The sequence below is a fragment of the Ambystoma mexicanum genome, chromosome 2q, assembly GCF_040938575.1.
Source record: "Ambystoma mexicanum isolate Mex_15411 chromosome 2q, UKY_AmexF1_1, whole genome shotgun sequence".
NCBI lineage: Eukaryota > Metazoa > Chordata > Amphibia > Caudata > Ambystomatidae > Ambystoma > Ambystoma mexicanum.
The window spans coordinates 967,527,879-967,553,041 of record NC_090924.1 but is presented as its reverse complement, the minus strand read 5'-3'; the positions used below and the strand labels follow the sequence as shown (position 1 = coordinate 967,553,041).

Sequence of the window (25,163 nt, the reverse complement as noted above, 5' to 3'; positions counted from 1 at the left end):
AAGGCGGTTCTTTATTCCGCAATCTAATTGGGTACTATACATTCTTTTCCCTCTTCCATTTATTCTTCTGCTTTGGGAGTCTGTTAAAGATGTGGAATAAGTTAGAGGACGCAATCCATTCGAAGAACAAATTACTTACCAACTGGTAACGTTCTTTCGACTGGATGTTCCTCCAACGTATTCCACATCGCCCTCCCAGCCTGCTCCTCTGGAGAATTTCTTACTCGATTGCAGCTTCAGTTTCCGCAAGGCTAAGTGCAGTCAAGTAGGCATGAGACTGGTGCCACACATTCTGAGGAAAAAAACGTAATTTGAGGCTACGGGCGCCGTGCGTCCTATATATAACATCTGGTGATGTTGCCCTCGACGGAGGCCTTCGAGGGACATCGACCTGACACCATTGACGCAGGACGCCCTCTGCCGAAAAAGTTTCCGAAGTGCATAGCTGTGGACATTACATGTCAAAGATGTGGAATACGTTGGAGGAACATCCAGTCGAACGAACGTTACCAGTTGGTAAGTAACTTGTTCTTCTTACTCATTCAAATCCACTACTTGTGGTTGCTAGTAAGACTCTTACGTTTCCCAAGAAAGATGTTAATGCGTAAATTCATTTACTATCCGAACCAGTGAACATCATCAGCTGCTAGTTTTCACCACTCAGTGATTGATACTTTCCGACGATTGGGGCTAGATGTTTGGTCCTCCGATCTCGAATAGCATTACAGAACAAAACAAGATATTTTAAGGTTTCTTCGTGTTGATTGCAGAATCTGCAAGTTAGGTCTTTGTCACGATTTTGTGCCCATGTGCTTAATTTTTGTTTGGTTTTGTAAGTGTTTAGTCGAAAGCTCAAAACCAAAGATCTTCGATATGGATCAGCAAAAAGCTCCACAAATTTTGGTTGTTCATTGAGAGCTCTTGCCTCACATGGCACATCTTTCATCATGCTTTCTTTTGTTCTTTGTTCTTGAGTAGAGATCCAATCAAGCCTCCAAAGTTTGGTCTTAACCAAAGTCTGGTTGCTGTATAACGTCAATCTCAATTTCCAATTTTTTGAGCAAGACCTTGCATCGTCGAGACCATAAGACTGATATGCTTTTTGCATTACCATTGCCAAGATTGTGTAAAATTTGAAATTCAGGAACAGCCTCCATCGTTGTTTTGCGGTAAAGGGCTAACATGTTCCAACATGCGTGTGCATTAATAGATGTGAGCCCTAGCTCATCTTATATACACTCTTGGAATGCCTTTAGGGAGCTGTAAAACCTATGTCCAGAAAATGTTTTCTAGCGTCGCCCACAACTCATATGGGCATCCCAGGGCACATTCTGCACCAAATATCAAGACTGGCACCACTTTCTGATTATAGACCTTTATCACGGGTCTTAAGGAAAATTTCCCATATTTTTTGTTGAGGATGGATGCTTGACAGGCAAGCTGGCGACACTTGATTTTTGCTGTTTCCACCCAAGGACAATCATCAATATGGGAACTCATCTTCATTCCCAAGTATCTAGTATTAGGTACGATGTTTAGAATGTCTTTCCGAGGGCACCATTTGAACCTTTTCCTGTTCCTCTTATTGATGCTCCTTGGATGTTGTAAGACCAGTATCTCACATTTTTTTTCTTTGTAGACAATTATTTTTTGCATGTGTCTCTACAGCGTCCAACTTCCGCTGTAGTCCAATTGGAGTCATATCTAGAAGAATCAGATTGTCGGCGTGTAATAGCCAGTTCACGTGGCTCCCATGTACTTTTAGTGGAAATGATGGAACCTCCTCAAGCGTGATACCAATGTCAGAAAGAAGTAAGTTAAAGATGATTGACGCTAAGGGGCAACCTTGTTTCACACCACAAAAGGTGTTGATAGCTGGCGAAAGGTGCCAGCCTGATCTAGGCAAATCCTGACATTGGTCCCAGTGTGCAGTTCTTTTATTCCCGCCAAGAGGCTTGCAGGGCACTTCCACATTTCTATCTTAGACCACAGCATTTCTCTGTCTATGCTGTCAAATGCATGTGAAAAGTCTGAGGGCTCGGTATGCTTTACCACCAGTTCTTAAATTCAAACTTCATCCGACGCCCTTCACAAAACCTGATTGTCTCGGTTCTATGTGTTCAGATGCTGTGATCCACTTGAGTAACTTTTGTTGCAACATTGTAGCAAACACTTTTCCTGAAACATCCAGGAGCTCTATAGGCCTGTAATCTTTAGGATTGGCCCTATTACCTTTTTTAAATAAACGTACGATGACAGCACTTCTCCAGGATGTTGGTATAGTACATTTGCTATTGATTCTGTGAAAAGGTTCTTGACATATGTTAGCCCACTCTTCGAGGTTCTCTTTCATTGTGGAGTTAGTTAGGCCATCAGGCCCTGGATCCCTAGACGAGCTTGCCCTTTTGATGTCAAGAATATCGTTTTTTTCAAACTCTTAAGTCCCAATGAGTTAGAATAGGTAAGTCTGTTTCTTAACTTTTTTACTGTATAATTTGCCATAAAACATTATCCAGTCGACTTCAGTTACAGAGTTGGTTTGTAGCGCTGTTAGTGATGCGCTCTGTGTTGTTTTCCAAAAGTATTCCGAGTCCTTTTGTAACATTAGCACTTTGTGGGCTTTTACCCAATTCTTGTACTTTTGTTTAGCAACTCTATTTTATTTATTTTATTTTTTTATCTGCCGACTCAATTCCATCCTCACTGTGCGAGTTTCTAATTTCGCCACACATTTGTCTTTGCAGTTTTTTAGCCCTTGGTTCTTTTCCGTGTATTGAGTCAATAGATGATCATATTCAACCCCATCCTGTTCCTCACAATATTTCTTGACAATTGTGTTTACATCAACATTAAGATGCAGTCTCACTCTGTTGGATTTGATGTTTACATTGCAATCCCATTGCCTGGTTTTCAGATCTTTGGCTGTATCGAGTGCTAACGTCACCATGTTGTGGTCACTGTGTTTACCGACGATCACCTGCTTATTTAATGCTTGCTCGTGTATGCTCTTGGACACCAAAAAATAGTCTAGAGTTGATCTTAGACCCATCCTACTCCTCATATAATTAGCAGATATGTCCCCTCTGATGTTCCCATTCAGCATCCGCATGTTTCTCAGATCCATTTTGAGACGCCACCTAGTTGCTATCCTGTTGTTCTTTCCTTGATTTGGATTAATGCAGTTGACCTTTTATTCTCCACAGATTAGGAGTCCCGGTGTGCTCACTTCTTTGTATATTTCATCAATTCTAGCTGAGACTTGATCAATGAAGGTTAAGGTCTTTGCTGCACACACTTTAGGTTTATATCAGTTATCCAATTATTCTGAAATAGATGCAGAAAGCCTCTGGTATTCCAGGAGCCAACCACAAGGGTGCTCCTATCCGTCATTGCTTGGCATTATTTGTTGTTCATGTTTTGGGTATTTGTTGCCAAAGCTTCGGCCAACCAGTGCCAATTATCAGTCGGCTCAGGTATGTTCTTGTTTCTTTCATGTGCTTGCCTATCATCACTCATTCGAGTTCCACATCCAAAGGTTTTGATTTGTTGCTTATTTAGCCAGTCCTTCAATAAGGTTGTCACCATTGAGGTCATTTTCTCTACGGACTTCTTTTGACTTTGTTTGATTTGCATTTTTTACTCTGGTCTCGTCCCCAGGACTGGATACCTGCTCCAACATTTACCACTGTGTTTGCTCTTTTGTCTTTTTTTATTTTTTGAATCATTAGGCGAATCTTCTACTTGATCACATACATCAGCAATTTTAACGATGTAAAAACCTAAGGACATGAGTGCAGGCGCTGCATCCAACATGATGTTAAATGTAATATAATATAGTCCAAATGTAGGATTACCTGGTCATTTTGTGTTTCCTCTGCAAACTCCACAATTTTTAAATCGTTGGATTCGATGGTTCTGAGGCTAAGCACGGTGGTCAGTCAAAAGACTGAAAAAAAATCTCGAATTACAATAATCCCGAAAAAAAAATATCGAAAAAAAAGTTGAATTTTTTATTTATTTAATTATATGCTTTTTTGGGGTCAGGTAAGTAAAAAAAAGGGGTAAAATAAAAAAAATGAAAAAAGGGGAGGTGGGGGGGGGGGGACCCCCACATTTCGAACAAAAAAGTCATTAAAAAAATGAAACTTTTTTTTTTTCCACCTTTTATGACCATAAACCGCTAAGCACATAATGAAGTAGATGTAGTAAATTGTTGTGATTCAGGAGGTAGCCTTGTGTTTTTTCTCAATCTTACTTGTTACTTTTTTGTTCGTAAAACCCAGGCCTTGCGCCTCCTTCCCTGCTTCACACTGTTACCATAACTTGTTACAGGCACTTGCAGGTTTGGAAGAAATCTAGGACCGTGTGTGGAGTGAAACTCAGTCCTTACTAACGCTGTCGGCGTCCCTCCTTTGCCTGAGGTCGGAATCCGTGTTTCTTGGGCTAGTCTTTCCCATCTTTCATTTAAGGTGGTAAATGTTAGAGTAGAGTTTGTCGGAGAACCCACTTCAACGGACACCTCTGGTTGAATTAATGTATATTCTTCCTGAAGGAACTACTTGGAGTTCGTTGTCCTCGACCACTTTTATCTTTTTTGTGGATTCTATGTTCATCATTTTTTGGTCATCCGTTTTTGACTCATTAGCAGACTCTACCTGCTTGTCGCTAGGAGTTATTTCGATAGTAAAACGCTTTGTAGAATGAATTTGCACGTGTGTATCTGTAAGATCATCTTCATAAGTAGACTGTTAACTCCTATAGTGATTTTAGTTTTTGTTTAGCCTTATCCTTTGTTTTTTTTTTTTTTTGCTTTCTCGCACAACTTCACTATTGGTGTTTACAGTGACATTTACAGTCTTAAAATCACGTAAACATTTTCTTGAATTGAGTTCTGATTTTTCGTTTTTTGTATCCAGTTTTTTCCCAGCCTTTCTCCTTGGTTTCGTATTCTCTTTGCTAAATATGGCGAATATTTCAGTATTCTTTACTCCCAGTCCATGGCAATCGCCATTACCTCCATTGAAATCGTCAATACGCTCCACCAAGTTTCCTGATGTGGATGTGTCTGAAAGTCTGTTATTGCAGTGTTTCCTTTCCCCATGCTACTTTCCAACGCACCAGAGAATCAAGACCTCATAGAAAGATCTTGTGTGATCTCTGTAGATAAGTGTCATCTGTTATTGTAATCGTTGGACCAAGTGGTCTTAAGTTCAACACCTTTAGTGGATTTTGTTTGTTACCTTCTTTCCCAGCAGTTTCTCTCAGAGCTGGCGTTCCACTGCTTGGAATTTGCCTAACCTTGTTGGGATCCAGGGTCCAGAGAGCAGGTAAGTTTGTCCTCTCTATTGGGTATCCATGCAGGCACAACCACCTGCTGTTTTGGGAAGTACCTCTTTTAAAGTACAGTTAACTACGTAAACAACAAAAACTGGTATTGCACGCGTCTGTAGAAGTGAAGTTAGAGGCCAAGTGCGTCAAATACAAGATACTGGTTAGTATTCGCAATTTGGCCACTCAGCTCGAGCTCTTTGGCTGACAGACCTCCTGCGGCCGCCCTGATGTGGCCGACATCAGTCGACTAGGACCGCCCCAGAAAGCAGCAGCACAGGCATCGCAGCGTCGCAAGCGCTGGGACAACTACTTCGACTTGGGGTCGCAAAGTAGTTACTTGCTGCTTGTTTACCAAATCTTCAGGCACATCCATCAGCTCGCCAGCCTGCTCAACTGCGACCACAGTCCTGGACTCCACAAGCTCATGTCATATCTGGGCTTGCGTCTTCGGTTGCAACACCGGCATAGATTGGTAGAGTGACTTCCCTCTCTCGCATGTGGGTCATTACGGTCGAGGCAAGTTAACAGCTGGTTCGGCCCCGGCTCCCGTCTCCAGCAACTCCAAGGACTGTGCTCGACTAAGCGACCGCTCCGCGGTGCAAGGCGGTTTTTAGCAGAGTACCACCTATGTAGAATAGAGACTGCATAGTTACTGCTCACGCCACTACAAAGACTCTGCTCGAATCAGTTTTATATAAACAAGCAGGGAGGTACCATATCCCCTCCCTCATGCACCCTGACAGTAGAAATCTGTCACCTATTCCTGAAGGTGATCTACCTGATGAGTCGGAACCAGGAAAAGGGAGACAGAATGGTCAGACTGAAATAAGCAAGCTACAAATCTGAACTCCACCCTCTGATTTCATCACTGGGGGGCATTCACGTGCATCTTTTATACCACCCTCGGAGTGCAGGAGCTTTGCATCCCTTAGGATGGGGGTGGGGACAAAGAATTAATGGCACAGGTACAAGTGACCGCTTCCATGTGGAATGGTTTTCACATTCTTTGGGTGGACATGACGTCCTATTTTTGTTTTTCTTTTTTTTAACTTGTGCCTGTGATCCACAGCGTTCTCTTCAACATAACTTATTTTAGCCGTCATCCACTATGCTTGTGACTACCCTCTGCCCGACCAGGATCTGGTTTTTGAACGTCAAGATCATGGAGATCAAAGGGCTGACATTTCTCCCAGTATATTCCCAGATTCTTTCTCAGCAGGATTGGAAGGTGCTTCAGATCCTTCCCAAAATCAATGTACTTTGTTGCCTGGTTCTTCGAGCTGATGCTGGGTCACCTCAGTCTCTCACAGGAGAGCATGAGAATATTTCAGGTGGCTAGAAAGGGGTCTAGAAGCCGGCAGAACAAGAGGCAGAGTTTTGGCCAATGGTTCTTAGAGCGGTCAGTCCACTACTGGGTGCTGTAGAATTAATCTTTAGCCTCGCTAGCTTGAGCGATTCGTACCACACTCATTTCAGTCATAGGGGCTTACAGGAGATTGGACTTTGTGATGAAGCTAAAACCTATTAAATTCCTGGTGAGGTTCTTTCTGCCAGTAAGAGCCTCTTATCCTCTGTGGAACCTCCAATGTTATATCAGTTTTCGCAGACCATGTCTTCAATTGACATCTGACTGGTATTTTAGAAGACTGCTGTGGTATTTTCCACGCCTATAGTTGGGGGGGGGGGGGGGGTGAGCTGACGCTCCATTGTCCAAATGTAAAATCTTTTCTGCATAGGACCAAAAACTTTACAAAGGATGATAATCTTTCCTAAAATGTGATGGTTTTCAAATAAATAAGGTGGCTTCTAGTGCGCCTCTAGCATGTTGTATAGGATCCTATATAAAAGAACCTTAGAAGCTGTAGGGTGAGGGTCCTCCTAATGGTATGCACCTTCATGCCGTCAATTTCCAGGCCACTGATGTAGCTCTTCTTTGTTGTTCCTTGGGAAGTGATAAGCAAAGTGGCCCATCTGGTCCACATTCTTTTCCAGACAATGCTATATGAACCCTAGTGCTAGATCAACTGGCAGGTTTGGTCAGGCTGTCCTCTTGAAACACTCTGCCTAGAAGTACTTCCTCCACCCAGAGAATCGTGCTTGGTATTCTTCTCTAAATATGGAGGAAAGGGGATAGGCATACGAAGGCTACTCATCATGAAAACGACTGTACTCCTAGTTATTTGTGCCATTTCCTCCATATAAACTCCCACCAACCCCCAAACAAGACATTAGTCAACCTGACTGATGCAGGAGGATAAATAAACAAGGGTGTTGCTGGTAGTCAGAGCCAACATGCGTGGTGGCCCCACCCAGTCTGCATATACTGGGCCGGTGTCCAAATTCAAATTTGGAAGACTTTGCTTTGCAAAAGTCTCCGATCCCTACAAGAATGGAGGGAAGGGGGCTATTGATTAGGAGTACAATCGTTACTGCAGTGAGAAATGTGTTCTTTATTTTACATGTTAAGCAATTTGTATGCTCCACAATGATCGAAGTCCTTAATTCAAGAGAATTGATAAGGTAATAGCTTAACCTGCAACATAAATACTTTGGGATTTGATTATGTGGGTTCACAGCTGCTGATTTAAAGAAATGACATCAGGATTGCAGTGCTCCCGGCTTGTTCAGATCACAACACTGTGCCAGTGGGTAAATTTGTATTAAGCCAAATGACATGCTTTTTTGATTATTTCAAATGATTGTCATGCTTAGAAAACCATTGTTTAATTGAACTAGTAGATATAACATAGGCTTCCCATTGGGTGAAATCCATATTTCACAAGACTGCAATAATCCCTGTAAATTATGGATTTTGAAGCCACTTATGTAATTTATTTTAATTTGTTGTATATCAATACCTCTTTTCCTCCCAAAGCATTTTGCATCGGAGAGAATTGCATGGAACAAAGAGCAGGATGCCTTTAATGAACAAATAAAAACCCTTGAAAAACAACGCCAAGAAAATGAAAGCAAGAATGATGGTAAATTAACTCTTAATGCTGTAGTGCTTCTTAAATGTGCTAAAATTGTTAATATACTTGTGGCGGACATGTGTCCTGTTTGACCATCATTTTGATAATGAATATCTGTACTACTCGCTCAAGGCTCTACCGGCCAGTTTCCTACAGGGTCTGTAATTAAAGAGCCCATGGCGGCAAGTTAACCAAATTTCTCCAGCATGGGGTCTGGCATGGATTCACATGCTCATGAATATTCCCTGTCGTCGGGCCGGGAATCTTTGGTTTAGAAAAAAAAATCAGTATCAGTTTCGTTTCTGATCTGTCTTTCTTAGTAGTAACCAATCACTGGTCTCTGGGTAATACTGCCCCCAGCCAATGACTGCCCTCTCCCTAAGCCCCTCCCCTGGCAGCCATCCTCATATTTTTACCGCATGTTCAAGTGTTGGGAGTCCTCGTGCTGTAGCTCTCGCGCTTTGCTGCGTTTTTGTGCTTTTTCAGGAGATTTTTCTCATTTTTCGGTTAAATAGAGCCTCAAGCTCCACCGTTTCTACATCCGATCAACGGGGATCCATTTCGGAGTTTCTACGCCCCTCAAGGGTGAAGATTTCGTCGAGTTACGCTTTTGGAGGATTCCAGAAGTTCCGAGGCCTACCCCGGACATGGCCCAGGAGAAAGGAAGCTCGACGCCCGGGAAGCTGTTGCCCTGGATGCCAGCTTCAGAACGTTTCCAAGGAGGACGAGCATTCGTTATGACTCTACTGTCTCCATGAGGACAAGACGCACAAGGAGAAGGACTGCGCGTTTTGTGGGAACATGTCGGAGCGGACCATGAAGGATCGCCACCTCCGTCTCGCCAACTGGCTGGAAGATAAGAGCCCGCCAGGCGAGAAGAAAAAGAAGTCCGAGTGGTCTTCTAAGTCCTGTGAGGGTGCCCCGGCGACGGGGGCCCAACAAAAGGCTAAGCACTGCGAGTCGGCGGGCACCCAGAGCACCGAACGGTCGGGCTCCTTGGCTGCCAGGCAGAGCGCATCCTCCCCGGTGCCATCAACCACAAGCCAACGCTCTGGCTCGGGTAAGAGGAAGTCCGTGAACCCGGCGAAGCTTCTGGAGAGGCCCCGGTCGATCTCGAAGATTCCAGCAGAGGGGGAGCGAGGCTCGGACCCTCCTCCCATGGTGAAGGCCCCAGGCATCCAGAAGGTGGCGATGGCCTTAATTCACCCTGCTAAGACCTTGATTGAGGATGTCGCCGCGGCCCTGGCTCAGCCTGTGGAGGCTACACCAGTCTTCTTTCAGGCCCATTGAGAAGACCCCCAAAAAGTCCTCGTTGGAAAAGGTGGGGGAGGGGCTGGTGGCCATCGTGGATACGGACACGACCTCTGAAGAAGAGCTCATCGAAGTCGTGGAAGAGGCCCAGCCCATCGGGAGGGATCCCGACGAGGGCGACGACCAGAGCGACGGGGCCACCGACAAGGCTCCTCAAGAGCCCTCGCGCCCATCGTTTCCGGCGCCGCAGGACACTTCGGCGGCCATTTTGTCAGCGATTCAGTCCTTATGTTCGGAGATGAGGACAAGGTTGCCCCTCCCCCCGACGGAGGTACCTGAGCCAGACCCGACGGGGGAACCGGAGCCAGGACCTTCGGAGAGTCCACCGCATAAAAGGAGGACGACGCATCATACGCCACCTCTCCTGCCTCTGCGGCCTTCTCTGCCTTCCCCCCGGTCTACTACCCACGGGGATGATACAGGCATGGACACGGCTACGACCGGTAAAGATGACGACGGAGGCGACGACGGGACGTGTCCCCTGTCGCCCCCCTGCTCGGGCGTCCCCGTCCGACGAGATTGGATCCTTCCATGCCATGATTTCCAGGGCATCCGAGCTCTTCCAGCTCTGCCCCGAAGAAAAGAAGAAGGAAGGGTTCCTTTACCAACGGCGCAAGGCTAAAAGGAAGACGGTCCTCGCCGTACCGCTTCTTGATGACATCTGGGATGAGGGGCTCGCCCTCCTCAAGAACCCTGCCACGGCGCCTGCAAAGAGGGACCGGTACGAGAAGAAGTACTGGGTCCCCGACGCTGCCCCCTTGTGCCTTAGGGCGCAACCTACCCCGGATTCGGTCGTTTCGGCGGCGGCCAAGAAGAAAGCGGGGGGGGGCGCATCGGCCTCGACTTCAACCTCCCCGCCGGACGGCGAGGGTAGGAAGCTGGATGCGATGGGACGACGGGTCATCTCATCGGCAGCGACGACCATCAAGGCGGCCAACGCCCTGGCCATCATAGCCCGCTACGACAGGGAGTTGTGGTTCAAGATCGCCCCTCTGTTGGACTTCCTTCCGGACGCCAAGAGGGCTGAGGCCCTGGAAATCTTACAGGAAGGTGAGATTGCTTCGGACCACGCCATTACGGTGGCTACGGACATCACCGACACCGGTTTCCGTCAGTTGGGCAACGGCGTTTGCCTGAGACGATGAGGATGGCTCAAGGCGACGGATTTCCACCAGGACGTACAGACAAAGGTTTTGGACATGCCCTTTGATGGGAACAACCTGTTTGGCAAGGCGGTTGATGAGTCCCTTCAGGCGATCAAGACGGACACGGAGACGGCCCGTGCACTGGGTGTGCTCCAACAGCGACAGCCGTCCTTTCAGAGCTCTGGAGGCACAAAGGGTGCCTCCAAGGGAGCCTGCAGTAGCTCCTCTACGTACTGTCAAGCAGCAAGATCTTCGTTGCAGGAGGCCTACAGGGGACGCGGCAAGTCAGGTGGATCCCGCCGCCGTCGCCAAGGTGGTCATGGAGGCAAGGCGGCCTCAAACTAAGATTGAACCGACCATCGGGTCGGGCCCCCGCCGAAGCACCCCGGTGGGAGGCCGGCTGACGAGGTTCGTCGGCGTGTGGGAGTCAATCTCCACCGACCGTTGGGTGCTGGACGCCCTGGCCCTGGGACACACCCTCGAGTTCCAGAAGAAGTGCCCCCACATTTCTCCCGTGGCCAGGAAGGAAAATCACGTCCCTCAACTGCTGTTGGAAGTAAGGGCGATGCTCAGAAAAGGTGCCATCAAGCTCGTTCCAAAGAGGCTTCGGGGCTCGAGTTTACTCAAGGTACTTCCTCGTAAAGAAGAAGACCGGAGGATGGCGTCCCATCCTGGACCTGCGACGACTGAACAAGTACATCAAGGCACAGAAGTTCCGGATAGTCACCCTCCAGCACGTGCTGGGACTGCTGGAGGAGGGCGATTTCCTGTCGTCGTTGGACTTGGAGGATGCATACTTCCACATCTCTATTCTAAAGAGACACCGAAAGTTCCTCAGGTTCGTGGTCCAAGGGCGGCACTACCAGTTCAAGGCCCTCCCATTCGGATTAAAATCGGCACCCAGGGTGTTCACCAGGTGCCTAGCACCGGTGGCGGCGCGGCTGCGCCTACAGGGATCCACGTCTACCCCTACCTGGAAGACTGGCTCATACGGGCAAGGACAAGGGAGCTCGCCGTAGACCACACAACGAAGACCGTCCAGCTGCTCACGGACCTGGGATTGTCCATCAACTTTCCAAAATCCCACCTGGTCCCGTCGCAAGTCGCCTGTTTCTGGGAGCACAGCTCGACACAGTGGCGCGACTGGCCTCACCGTCGGAGGAAAGGATCAGGACCATCCTGGGAAAGGTGCAACGTCTGCTGGCCACGGACGTGGCTAGAGTGAGGTCTATCAAGTTCCTCTTCGGAATGATGTCCTTCTGCATTTATCTGATGCGCCACTGCAGACTTCGGATGCGGCCCTTGCAAGAATTCCTCGATGCCCACTGGATCCAGTCGATGGGCAGCTTCGAGGACAGGATCCCGCTCGACGAAGCGTTCCGTCAGGCGATACGATGGTGGGGTACCCGCTCTCATCTGATGGCGGGAACTTGACTTTTCACGACAGGAGGGTGGTGCTGAGGACGCACCCCTCCTTCATGCCCAAGGTGCTGTCCGACTTCCACCTCAACGAGCCCTTGGTGTTGCCAGTTTTCTTCCCGTCGCCTTCGTCGCCGGCTGAGAGGACTCTGCACTTGCTAGATGTAGCTGGAGCGCTGAAGTTCTACATGGACCGCACGAAGAGTTTTCGGAAGACATCACAGCTGTTTGTGAACTTTGGACCTGTGAATCAAGGGAAGGCTCTCTCGAAGACTTCCATTTCCAGATGGCTCTCCGGCTGCATCATGCACTGTCACCGGTTGGCAAACTGACCGTTGCCAGGCCGCCTGAGAGCCCATTCGACCAGAGCGATCGCTGCTACTACGGCGTTTGTCTGGTGTGCCCCTGCTCGACATCTGCAGGGCTGCTACGTGGAGGTCGACGCACACCTTCACGAGATTCTACTTCGTCGACCAGGATTGCAGGGAGGAGTCCAGAGTCGGCCAGGCAGTGCTGCGCAACCTGTTCGCCTAAGGTGAGCCTGGTGAGGAGGTAAGAGTTGCTTAATGTTGAGTTGTTGTATTGCTTGATATTGAGCCTTTTGCCACCTCTCGTGGTTATGCATGTGTATACTGCTATGCATTCTTATATTCATGAGCATGTGAATCCATGCCAGACCCATGCTGGAGAACAACAGTTACAGGTAAGTAACTTGTTCCTTTTATTCACTCAGGAGATGGTCACAAAGGTTGACTTGAGTTGAACATTCATCCATAACTTGAAAATTCAATTTTGCAGTGTTATCAATGTTTGATTTATTGCTGTAGACAATTGACAAATCACACTATAGAGAAAAACACACAGGATGTTAAAACAGTGTACTACTTGCTTACAATAAGTACTTCACATTTGTGACGTATTACTGGCACAGAGCTTGTGTGCTGGGTAAAGTCAAAAACGCCTCTTTGCACTACTGGTTGCCTTCATTTAATCTGTATTAGGCTTCCCATGCTTTGCCGGTTCTCTTCTACTGCTGTTCTTTTGACTCGCTTCTTGGGACCCAACCTGCAGAGTTATTGTCCATCCCATTCATTCAGGTGTGTCTGACATGTCCTTGGTCCTCTGGACAATGTGCTTCTTTTGTCTGCTAACTTAGTAGTCTTCTGGAACACATAACTAGACTTTCGAATGGATTGTGTCTTCCTACGTATTCCTCATCTTATGATGATTATCTCTCCAGCTGCTTTGGATTTTTTTTCAACACCGGGTGCTGTGTGCCGTCTCGTCGATGACCCACAAAGGCTTCGGTTTGACTGTCAACGCCATCAGTATGAGTAGCGCATGCAGCGCCCATTGGCTTCAGTTCAATTTTTTGAGCTAACGCTTAGAGAGAATTACGGCACGCCTTAGTTCTTCTATGAAATCACTAGTTATTTTTGTTTCAAAAATGTCTTCTTTGTCGGTACCGTCGACGCATAAGTCTGGCTTCAAGAAGTGCCAAGACCGTGGATCGAAGATGTCGATCACCGACCCCCACCGCGTATGTCTGTGCTACCTTGGTTCCAGGCATCATACCTCCGACTGCGGCTCCTGTCGGGTAATGACCGAATAGGTTCTCATGGAGCGTAAAGGTAAATTGGCGGTGTGGAGGTTACCTTTGAAGTCTCCTTCGAAGAGTTTACTGATGGGACGAGCTATTCCTCTCGACGTAAAAAACCAAAGCGGTCTTGATCGAGAAGTCGATCACGCCATTTTTTCGTCTTCGAAGAAGGCCAAGAAACTGCGTCATAGGTCGCCTTCGACCTCCAGCGATTCCTCGGCTGAGGTAATCAGGTGTCCAACGATATCGGACTCCCCTGCTAAGTGGGATGCGTTTCGTACTGAGATGCTTAAGATCTTCGAGAATGCAGCCTTGAAACCTTTGAAGGACAAGCAGAAAGCCCATGCCCCTGTCGATCTGCAAAAAGACGACAAAGGGAAGTCTAAGACAAAATCTTCGAAAACTGAGCTTTAAGCCGGTGATGCATCGAGAAAGATCCCGATCCGATGAGTCAAGGGTTTAGAGTCAGGAACTAAGCCCATCAAGGGTTTCCCGTCGAAGAAGCACAAGAAGTCGACTGCATCAACACCTTTACTGACTCCGTCTGAGCTGTCTGCGTCGAAGTCGACGCCGAGTAAGGTGATCCCGACTTCAAAATTGTCAAAGCCAGTGGTGGTACAGAAAGATTTTCAAACCTTTACCTAAAAAGAGACTAAGTCTTTATCAGCCATGTATGAGGCGCATCATCCTTCTGATGATGATGCACCACCTATTGGGCTACAATTCAGTAGCCCTAATGTGCCAGAAGAGCTAATCTCCGAGTTGAGATTAAGGGATTTATGACAACCTTCAGTCAGCCTGTGGGTTAGATACCTCTCCCGAGTTAGTTCGGCAAACAAGATCCAACTGAAAATGCTGACTCCTCATATAGAAAACTGAGTAAGGTTATAGAGTGTTTAGGCTGGAGCTCGCCTACTCCTTTTGAACAAGATGATATGACGGACATCTTGGACCAGGGTCCCCCAGAAAGATCCAATTTTACCTTTCCACACAGCATTGCAGAAAAGGGTCTCTGCAAATTGGGAGACACCAGAAACTGCGGCTGCAGTAAATACAAATTTTGCCCAAAAATGCAGACCGTGCAGCAGCGACCCAGAGTATCTAACTAAACGCCCAACACCAGAACGTTTGGTGGTTCAGGCTGCTACATCTACCATGCAGTCGGCATACCCATCCATCCCTCCTGATAGGGATGATAAGAGAGTGGATGCCTGGACGAGAAAGGTTTTTATGGCAGCCAGTATGGCATTAAAATCAACAAATGTAACTTGTACTTTCTCAAGGTTTACGTTTACCCTGTGGGACTGCGTAGCTATGGCAACTGACCATATCCCGGAAGGGGAGGAAAGAAGTCTGCTTCCTGGCAATCAAGGATGGTAAGGAGGCAATGGCTGGATGTCTCCAGTCGGGTATGGATACTGCAGACAGCATCAGCAGATCCATGGCAGCCAACACAGTCTTTACGCAGATTTATGTGGATGAGGAAGTCTGGGTTTCCACCAGATGTGCAAGCTAGGCTACTCCACATGCCCTTTGATGGCTCAATGGTGTTTGGCAGCAAGGCGGATGAGAGTTTGGAAAAGCTGCAGACCTCAAAGCGGCGGCTAAATCCCTTAGCGTCGCCATTAGACAGAATCAATACCCCTACTCTGGCTCATCTTCCTGGAGGGGTAAGTCCTTTTGTTTCTACTCCTCTATTGGAAGAGGAAAAGCCGGTCAGAGAAGATTGCCTCGTGGTGGACGAGGGAGAGGTGCCAAGCCAACCCAAGCAGCGGCAGCTTTATCCTCAGCCGCTGCTTCAGGAGCCTCAAAACCACTCTGAGGTCTTGACTCACAAGGCCCTGGTGGGTGGCAGACTTACTGAACGAATGGCGAGGCATTACTTCCGATGCTTGGGCAGTGGAAACTGTAGCCCAAGGTTACTGCCTTCCTTTCCAAAGTAGGCCTTAGGATCATCCACCGGGGAACAACTTTCAAAATTCCAGATCCGCTCCTTGTGCAGGACATTTTGACCCTGCTAGAGAAAGGTGCAATGGAACATGTACCTGTAGCGGAAAAGAACAAGGGTTAGTATTCCCCTTATTTTCTGATTCCCAAAAAGGACTGAGGATTGAGACCCATCTTGCACTTAAGAAACAAGTTCCGCAGGAAGGACACGTTCAAGATGGTTACATTTTCCCAAATCTTTCAGGCTCTCAAACTCCAAGACTGGATGGTGTCGTTGGACCTTCAGGATGTTTACTTTCATGTGCCTATCCATCTCAAGCACAGAATGAGGTTTGTGGTTGGCGGTTCTCGTGATTAGTTTTGAGTTCTGCCATCCGGGCGGACCTCCGCCCGAGGATTTTCACCAAGTTGATGGCGGTGGTGGCTGCGAGTCTCGGGAGAGGGGGAGGGGGGGGAATCTCGTCTCTCCCTACCTGGACGATTGGCTGATCAGGGCTTGTTCACCCGAGCAAGCCGGGGAACAACTCGCCGTAACCTGCCACTTGCTCCACAGACTGGGCTTCTCCCTCAATTACAAGAGGTCCAACATGATACCATCTCAAAGACTCCAATTTATTGGAGAAGTCCTGGATGCTTCCTCGGGAAAAGCCTCGCCACCCAAGGTGAGACCTCAATACATTCTGCAGATGGTTACCAAATTCCAGAGTGCCCAGCATCGTCTGGCCTTCAATTTATTTGAGATCGCTCTTTCTAATGGCATCCTGCATTTTCCTGTTGCCAGAGGCTCGCCTGAGAATGAGAACCCTCCAATGGGCTCTCAAGACTCAATGGTCCCAGTTTTCAGGCAGAATGTCAGACCACCTGAAAGTTCCGAGCAGTGTCTCTCGGGTCCTTCGTTGGTGGGCTTGCAAGGACAACATTCTCAAGGGAGAATCTTCTTGGCAGCCATGGCTGGTGAGTACTGTAGTGACGGATGCCTCACTCACGGGGTGGGGAGCCCACACCAACGGTCTGGTCGTTGGTCTCCATCGGAGGCCAAACTGCATATCAACCTTTTGGTGTGGATGGCAATCAGACTACCACTGAAGGCCTTTCTGCCCTCTGTACAGGGAAAGAATGTCCTGATAATGACGGACGATACAGGGACCATGTACTATCTCAACGACGAGGTGGTGTAGGGTCATTACCACTGTGCAGAGAGGCAATGTAGCTCTGGTTCTGGGCCATTTAAGAAGGAATCTCCCTGTCGGCAGTTCACCTGGCCGGACATGAGACCACGGCAGCGGGTGCTCTGAGCAGGCAGAGCAGTCTCCCACTAGTGGGAACTTGCTCAGGAAGTCCTTCAAGAGATCTTCACCCTTTGGGGAACCCCTCAAGTGGATCTGTTCGTGACCAGTGTCAACCGGAAGTACAAACTGTTTTGCTCCATGAAATTTCCTCCAAGAGGATCTGTGGGGGCGTGCTTGTGATGGACTGGGAGTTTCTACTCCTGTACGTGTTTCCTCCAGTCCCCATCATTCCTCACGTAATCAGGAGGTTGAGAAAGTTTGGGAAATCCATGATCCTAATTGCTCTGGATTGGGCCAGGAGAACTTGGTACCCAGACCTTCTGGACATGTCCATCTGCCCTCCAATGTGTCTTCCTCAAAAAGAGGATCTTTTCTCGTAAGAGGAAGGTAGTTCTCCTTCCAGAGGTCAAGACACGTAGCCTTCACGCATGGTGGATGTAAGGATTGGGTCCTTCCGGATGATGTAATGGAGATTTTGCTTTCATCCAGAAGGGCAGCAACAACATCTTTATACCGGTGGCCATTTGATCAAGTTCAGCTGCTGGTGCAGGGGTAAGGATGTGGAGCCCTTTCTGTGTGACACACCTGTGGTGCTTTCCTTTTTGTTGCATTTGCCAAATCTGAGACTCCAGATTGGAACAATTAGACGTTCCCTGGCGGATCTGTCTATTTTCAAGTGCTATTCAAAGGAGTATTCATATTTTAAGATCCCTCCGATTGTTCAATTCCTAAAAGCCTTACTAAATGTATTTCCACCAGTTCCATTCAATGTACCTGTATGGGATCTCAATCTGGTCTTAAGATTTTTAACATGAATTCATTTTGAGCCTCTACACTCATGCCCATTAAGATTGTTGACATTAAAAACTGTTTTGCTTATTGCAATAACGTCAGCCCGCAGGGTAAGCGAGTTGTGGGCCCTGTTCTGTAAGCCTCCTCATACAGTTTTCCATAAAGACAGTTATTCTCACGATGAAACCTTCTTTCTTCCCGAAGGTTGTCTCAGACTTCCACTTGTCGCAAAAAATGACTTTGACATCTTTCTATCCACCTCCCCATCCGGGGTAGGAGGAGGAAAGATTACAATTACAAACACTAAACCCAAAAATGGATCTGAGTTTTTACATATTCAGAATGGCTACATTTTGCCAAAATGACCAATTCTCCAGCATGGGGTCTGGCATGGATTCACATGCTCATGAATATTCCCCGTCGTCAGGCTGGGAATCCTCGGTAAAGAAAAAACCAGTATCAGTTTCGTTTCTGATCTGTCTTTCGTAGTAATAACCAATCACTGGTCTCTGCGTCATACTGACCACAGCCAATGACTGCCCTCTACCTAAGCACCGCCTCTGGCAGCCATCTTCAGATTTGGAAGCACGTGAAGTGGCAGTATGACCAAGTGAAGAGCCGCAGAGGGGTAGGCGGGAGGGTTCGCATGTGAATCCATGCCAGACCCATGCTGGAGAACAACAGTTACAGGTAAGTAACTTGTTCCTTCTCCAGCATGGGGTCTGGCATGGATTCACATGCTGATGAATAAAGAATACATAGCAGTACACACATGCACAACCACGGGAGGTGGCAAAGGCTCAACATTAAGCATCACATCAAACTCAACATTAAGCATCTTATCTCCTCACCAGGCTCACCTCAGGCGAACAGGTTGCGCAGCACTGCTTGGCCGACCCTGGACTCCTCCCTGGAATCCCGGTCGACGCAGTAGAATTTCGTGAAGGTGTGCGTCGACCTCCACGTAGCAGCCCTGCATATGTCCAGCAGGGGCACACCAGATAGGAACGCCGTGGTAGCTGCGATCGCTCTGGTGGAATGGGCTCTCGGACGGCCAGGCAGCGGTCGGTTTGCCAACCGGTGACAGTGCATGATGCAGCCGGAGAGCCATCTGGAAATGGAAGCCTTTGAGAGAGCCTTCCCCTGATTGACAGGTCCAAAGTTCACAAAGAGTTGTGACGTCTTCCGAAAACACTTCGTGCGGTCTACGTAGAACTTCAGCGCTATAGCCACATCCAGCGAGTGCAAAGTCCTCTCAGCCGGCGACGAAGGCGACGGGAAGAATACAGGCAACACCAAGGGTTCGTTGAGGTGGAAGTCCGACGGTACCTTGGGCATGAAGGAGGGGTGCGTCCTGAGCACTACCCTCGTGTCGTGAAAAGTCAAGTACGGGGCCTTGCAGGAAAGGGCCTGGATCTCTCCCACCCGTCGTGCGGAGGTGATGGCCACAAGAAACGCTGTTTTCCACGACAGAAACTTCAACGGGGCCGAGTGCAGAGGCTCGAACGGAGGTCCCATGAGCTTGGTCAGCACCACGTTGAGCTCCCACGCCGGGGCCGGAGCCTTCACCGGCGGGAACGATCTGAACAGTCCCTTCATGAACTCTTTCACCAGACGATGAGACCACAAGGACGTCCGCCCCGTGGTTCTGGTATATCGGGAGATCGCAGCAAGATGAATCTTGGTGGACGCGTGTGCCAGTCCAGCTTTGGCCAGCGTCAGCAGGTACGGCAGTACTTGGGGAGCCGTAATCCGTAGAGGGTTAATCTTCTGTGCGTGGCACCAGACAGAGAACCTCTTCCATTTGTGTCCGTAGCATTTAAGAGTCGAGGACACCCTGGCCTTTGCAAGAACCTCTCTGCAGTCGGCCGGTATGTCGTATCCTCCAAACTCTAGCGCTGCAGGAGCCAGGCCTGCAAGTTCAGCGATTTCGGGTCGTGGTGGAGGATGGCGCCTCCTTCCCTGGAGAGCAGATCCGCGTCCACCGGCAGCTTGATTGGCGGGGACGCTGACAAGTCCAGAAGGTCCGGGAACCATATCTGCCTCGGCCACGCAGGTGCGACGAGGATCATCCTGCACCGTGACCTCTTGAGCTGGTTGACGAGCCGGATTAGCAGTGGCAAAGGAGGGAACGCGTAGAGGAACAGGCCCTCCCAGGGGAACGAGAAAGCATCGCCCATGATCCTCGCCTGGGGAAACCTGCTGGCGAACCTCCGGCACTTGGAGTTCGTCGCCGTCGCGAACAGGTCGATCTGGGGTGTGCCCCACCGTCGGAAGAGGCGATCCACTAGATCCTGCCGTAGTTCCCACTCGTGGCACGAGCGCAGCTACCTGCTGAGTGAGTCGGCGATGGTGTTTTTTATCCCTGCCAGATGAAACGGCACCAGAAACATCCCTTGGGCGACTGCCCAATGCCACAGGTCCTGCGCCTCCTTGGACACTGCTGGGGACCTGGTTCCGCCCTGTTTCCTGATGTAAAACATGGTGGTGGTGTCGGTGAAGATCCTCACCACCTTGCCCTTGAGGGACGGAAGGAAGGACCTGAGGGCCCAAAACACTGCACGGAGCTCCAGGACGTTGATATGTAAGGATTTCTCCGTCGGGAGCCAAAGGCCTCTTGCGTGCAGATTTTCGGTGTGCGCTCCCCACCCTTCCAGGGAGGCATCCGTGGTCACTGTCTCCTGGTGGGCTGGGATCTGGAAGTCCATGCCCGCCGTCAGATGCGCGCGGGTGCCCCACCACCGGATCGCTCGTCGGAAACTCTCGTCGAGTGTGATCCTTTCCTCGAAGCTGCCCGTCGTTTGGATCCAGCGCGCGTCCAGGAACTCCTGCAACGGGCGCATCCGGAGCCTGCACATGGGAATGAGGTAGATGCAGGAAGACATCATTCCGAGGAGGGACTTGATGGACCTCACCTTGGCCGCGTCGGCCACCAACATCCTCTGCACCGTGCCCAGGATGGTCCTGGTCCTCTCCTACGACGGGGAGGCCAGAAGGGACACTGTGTCGAGCCTCGCTCCCAGAAACAGAGCGTCTTGCGCGGGTACCAGGTGAGATTTGGCGTAGTTCACGGAGAATCCCAGGTCCGTGAGAAGTTGGACGGTCCTTGCCGTGTGAACCACGGCGAGCTCCCTTGTCTTGGCTCGGATGAGCCAGTCGTCCAGGTAGGGGTAAACGTGGATCCCTTTGCGGCGCAGCTGCGCCGCCACCGGTGCGAGGCACTTGGTGAACACCCTGGGTGCCGACCGTAGTCCGAAGGGGAGGGCTTTGAACTGGTAATGACGCCCTTGGACCACAAACCTGAGGAATTTCCGGTGCCCCTTCAGGATGGGAATATGGAAGTAGGCATCCTCCAAATCCAACAACGACAGGAAGTCTCCTTCCTCCAGCTGACCCAGGACGTGCTGGAGGGTGACCATCCGGAACTTTTTCACCTTGATGAACTTGTTCAGACGTCGCAGGTCCAGGATGGGGCGCCAACCCCCCCGTCGTCTTCTTCACGAGGAAGTATCGCGAGTAAACTCCGGAGCCCCGAAGCCTCTTTGGGACGAGTTCGATGGCGCCCTTCCTGAGCATCGCCTTTACCTCCAGGAGAAGTTGAGGGACGTGAAGTTCTTTCCTGGCCACGGGAGGGACGCGCGGACACTTTCTTTGAAACTCGAGCGCGTGGCCCCGGGCCAAGGCGTCCAGCACCCAACGGTCGGTGGAGATGGACTCCCACACGCTGACGAAGCTCGCCAGCCGGCCTCCCACCGGGGTGCTTCGGTGGGGGCCCGACCCCACGGCCGGTTCAATCCTGCTTCGACGAGGCTTTGCCGCCTTGTCCTTGGCGACGACGGCAGGGTCCGCCAGACTTGCCTCGTCCTCTGTAGGCCTCCTGAGACGACGAGTGGGCCGCTTGATGGTAGGAGGAGAAACCGCCGCTGGAACCTTTGGAGGCGCCCTTGCCTCCGCTGCTCCGAAAGGGCGTCCGTCGTTGTTGCAGAACTCCAAGGGCCCGGGCCGTCTCGGTGTCCGCTTTAATGGCCTGAAGGGAATCGTCCACTGTTTTCCCAAATAGGTTGTTCCCATCGAAGGGCATGTCCAGGACTCTGGTCTGAACGTCTTGACGGAAGTCCGTAGCCTTGAGCCATCCACGCCGCCTAAGGCAAACGCCGTTGCCCAACTGGCGGAACCCAGTGTCGGCGATGTCCGTCACAACGGTAATGGCGTGGTCCGAAGCCACCTCACCTTCCTGCAGGATCTCCAGGGCCTCTGCCCTTTTGTCGTCCGGCAAGAAGTCCAGCAGGGGAGCCAGTTTGTACCAGAGCTCCCTGTCGTATCGGGCCACGATAGCCAAGGCGTTGGCAGCTTTAATCGTCATCGCTGCAGACGAGATGACTCTGCGTCCCATAGCGTCCAATTTCTTTCCCTCGCCGTCCGGTGGGGAAGTCGATGTGTAGGCCGCACCTACCCCCCCCCCCCGCTTTTTTCCTGGCCGCCGCGGAGACGACGGAGTCCGGGGTAGGCTGCGCCCGGAGGCACAGGGGGGCCGTGTCCGGGACCCGGTACTTTTTCTCGTACCGGTCTCTTCTAGCTGGCGTCGTGGAAGGGTTCTTGAGGAGGGTGAGGCCCTCATCCCAAATGTCATCCAATAGAGGCACTGCGAGGACCGTCTTCCTCTTGGCCTCGCGCCGCTGATAAAGGAAACCTTCCTTCTTCTCCTCCTCAGGGCAGAGTTGGAAAAGCTCGGATGCCCTGGCGATCATGGAGTGGAACGATCCAATCTCGTCGGGCGGAGAAGCCCTGGTGGTAGGCGACGACGGTACATCCTCGTCGTCCGTACCCGTCGCTGCCGTGTCAGTCCCCGTATCATCCCCTCGGGTGGACGGGGAGGAGGGCTGGAAGGGGCGCGACGGCTGAAAAAGAGGCGGAGGGTGGATCCTTCTTTTCTTGGTAGGGGGAACCCCAGAAGGTCCCGGTTCTGGGTCCCCCGACGGGAGAGGTTCCATCGGTAACGGTAGTCTCGTCCTTATCTCTGAGCATAAGGACTGTATAGCCAACAAAATGGCCGCCGAGCTGTCTCGCGGCGCTGGCAGAGGGGAATCCGACGGGCGATCAGGGGCCCCGTCGGTACCCTCGACGATGTCGTCGTCACCTGCGTCGGGATCCATCCCGACGGGCCGGTCTTCTTCCACGCCGAGGCCGTGGCTTAAGACTTCGACCAGCTCCTCCTCCGAGGTTGAGGCCGAATCTATGACGACGCCCTGCCCCCCCCTTTTTCTTCCTCACGGGGGATTTCACGGGGGTCCTATCGATGGGCACAAAAGAGGACTCCCTCCGAGGTGGCAGGGAGACTCTGAGCCCCGAGGTCGCCACCACTGGCGTAGCCTCCACAGGCTGAGCCAGGGCCGCCGCGACAGACTCGATAGAGGGCTTGGCTGGATGGATTAAGGCCTTCACCACCTTAGGTGCGCTCACCGCCTTATCCTTGAGGGGGGGGGGACAGTGCCTCGCTCCCCCTCCGCCTTCGAGCTCGACCGGGGCCTCTCTAGGAGCCTCGCCGGGTGCTCGGCCTTCCTCTTACCCGACCCAGAGCGTTGGCTCGTGGTTGATGGTGCCGGGGAGGGTGCGCCCAGCCTGGCACCCGTAGAGCCCGACCGTTCGGCGCTCCCGGTGCCAGCGGACTCGCGGTGCTTGGCCTTATGTTGGACCCCCGTCGCCGGGGCGTCCTCAAAGGTCTTAGAAGACCGCTCGGATTTCTTCCTCCTCTTCTCGCCGGACGGGCTCTTCCCTTCCAGCCAGTTGGCAAGATGTTGATGGCGGTCCTTCATGGTCCGCTCCGACATGTTGCCGCAAAACGCACAGTCCTTCTCCACGTGCGTCTTGTCCTCATGTAGGCAGTAAAGACAAAAAGAGTGTTCGTCCTCCTTGAAGACGTTCTGCAGCTGGCATCCAGGGCAGACCCTGAACAGCTTTCCGGGCGTCGAGCTTCCCTTCTCCTGGGCCATGTCCGGGCCTGAGAAGCTTCTGGAGTCCTCCAAAAGCGTAGCTCGACGAAATCTTCACCCTTGAGGGGCGCAGACGAATCCGACACGGGTCCCCGTTGATCGGATGGAGAGTCGGTGGAGCTTGAGGCTCTTTTGACCGAAAAAAACGAAGTTTTTGAGAAAAAACGTGAAAAAAATAGCACTAACGCTCGAGAGCAGTAGCATGAGGATCCCAAAACATGAACGTGCGGTAAAAATCTGAAGATGGCTGCCAGAGGCGGTGCTTAGGTAGAGGGCAGTCATTGGCTGTGGTCAGTATGACGCAGAGACCAGTGATTGGTTATTACTACGAAAGACAGATCAGAAACGAAACTGATACTGGTGTTTTCTTTACCGAGGATTCCCAGCCTGACGACGGGGAATATTCATGAGCATGTGAATCCATGCCAGACCCATGCTGGAGAACAACAGTTACAGGTAAGTAACTTGTTCCTTATTCATTGGCTATTCTGGCCCCAAATTGGGTCTAGCTGTTACTAAACCAACCACATCCAGATGGATTATCCTGGCTATTTGTGAATGTTACAGATTAGTGAGCAAGGACCCGCCGGAAGGCCTAAGAGGACATTCCACAAGGCGCATGGCAACATCTGCTCTTCAAAGAGGTTTCCAAATCAAAGACATTGGTTCAGTGGCCTCTTGGTCGTCTATTGATACTTTTGTGAGACAATACTTTCTGGACTCATCTTCCAGTCAGGGAGGACAATTTGCAAAAGCAGTGCTTCATTCGGTCCATGTTTAGAACACCCATTTAAATTTGGGATGTGGGAGGACACAGTCCATTCGAAGAACAAGTTACTTACCGCTGGTAACGTTCTTTCGATTGTATGCTCCTCCCACGTATTCCTCATTGCCCCTCCCAGCCTACCCCGCCATAGAATTTATGTTCTTACACCTTGCGCGTCTGTGAGCCTACGGTCTAAGGTACGCCTGGTAAATCCTCTTCAGAAGGTGGGGGAAAAACAGAACGGAAGCCAACGGGCGCTGCGTGCGCTACTCATACTGATTATGACATTGACAGTCGAACGGAGGCCTTCGAGGGACATCGACTTGAGACGGCACACAGCGCCCCCTGTTGAAAAATTATTCCAAAGCAGCTGAAGCTGGGAAGATAATGATCATAAGATGAGGAATACGTGGGAGGAACATCCAATCGAAAGAACGTTACCAGGGGGTAAGTAACTTGTTCTAGCGTGCTCCGTCATGCCTCTTCCTCCAAAACTCCACTACCCGACCTCCAAGACCTTGGGCTGCAACCCTGGCTCCAGCTGCGTGATGCCCGTGTCCATTTTGGTGTTATACTGCCTTGGGGGAGTATCATGAGATGG

At 50.3% G+C, this 25,163-nt stretch overlaps 1 protein-coding gene across 2 annotated transcripts in view; it reads left to right on the top strand.

The window, feature by feature from the left end:
• The window catches only part of KIF15 (kinesin family member 15), a 2,141,222-nt gene that overhangs the window by 1,082,384 nt on the left and 1,033,675 nt on the right, over positions 1-25,163 (top strand). For both annotated transcript variants that reach the window (XM_069648268.1, XM_069648269.1), the window contains exon 19: positions 8,207-8,312. In XM_069648268.1, coding sequence (XP_069504369.1) covers positions 8,207-8,312 — 106 coding nt within the window. The remainder of the gene's footprint in view (positions 1-8,206; positions 8,313-25,163) is intronic.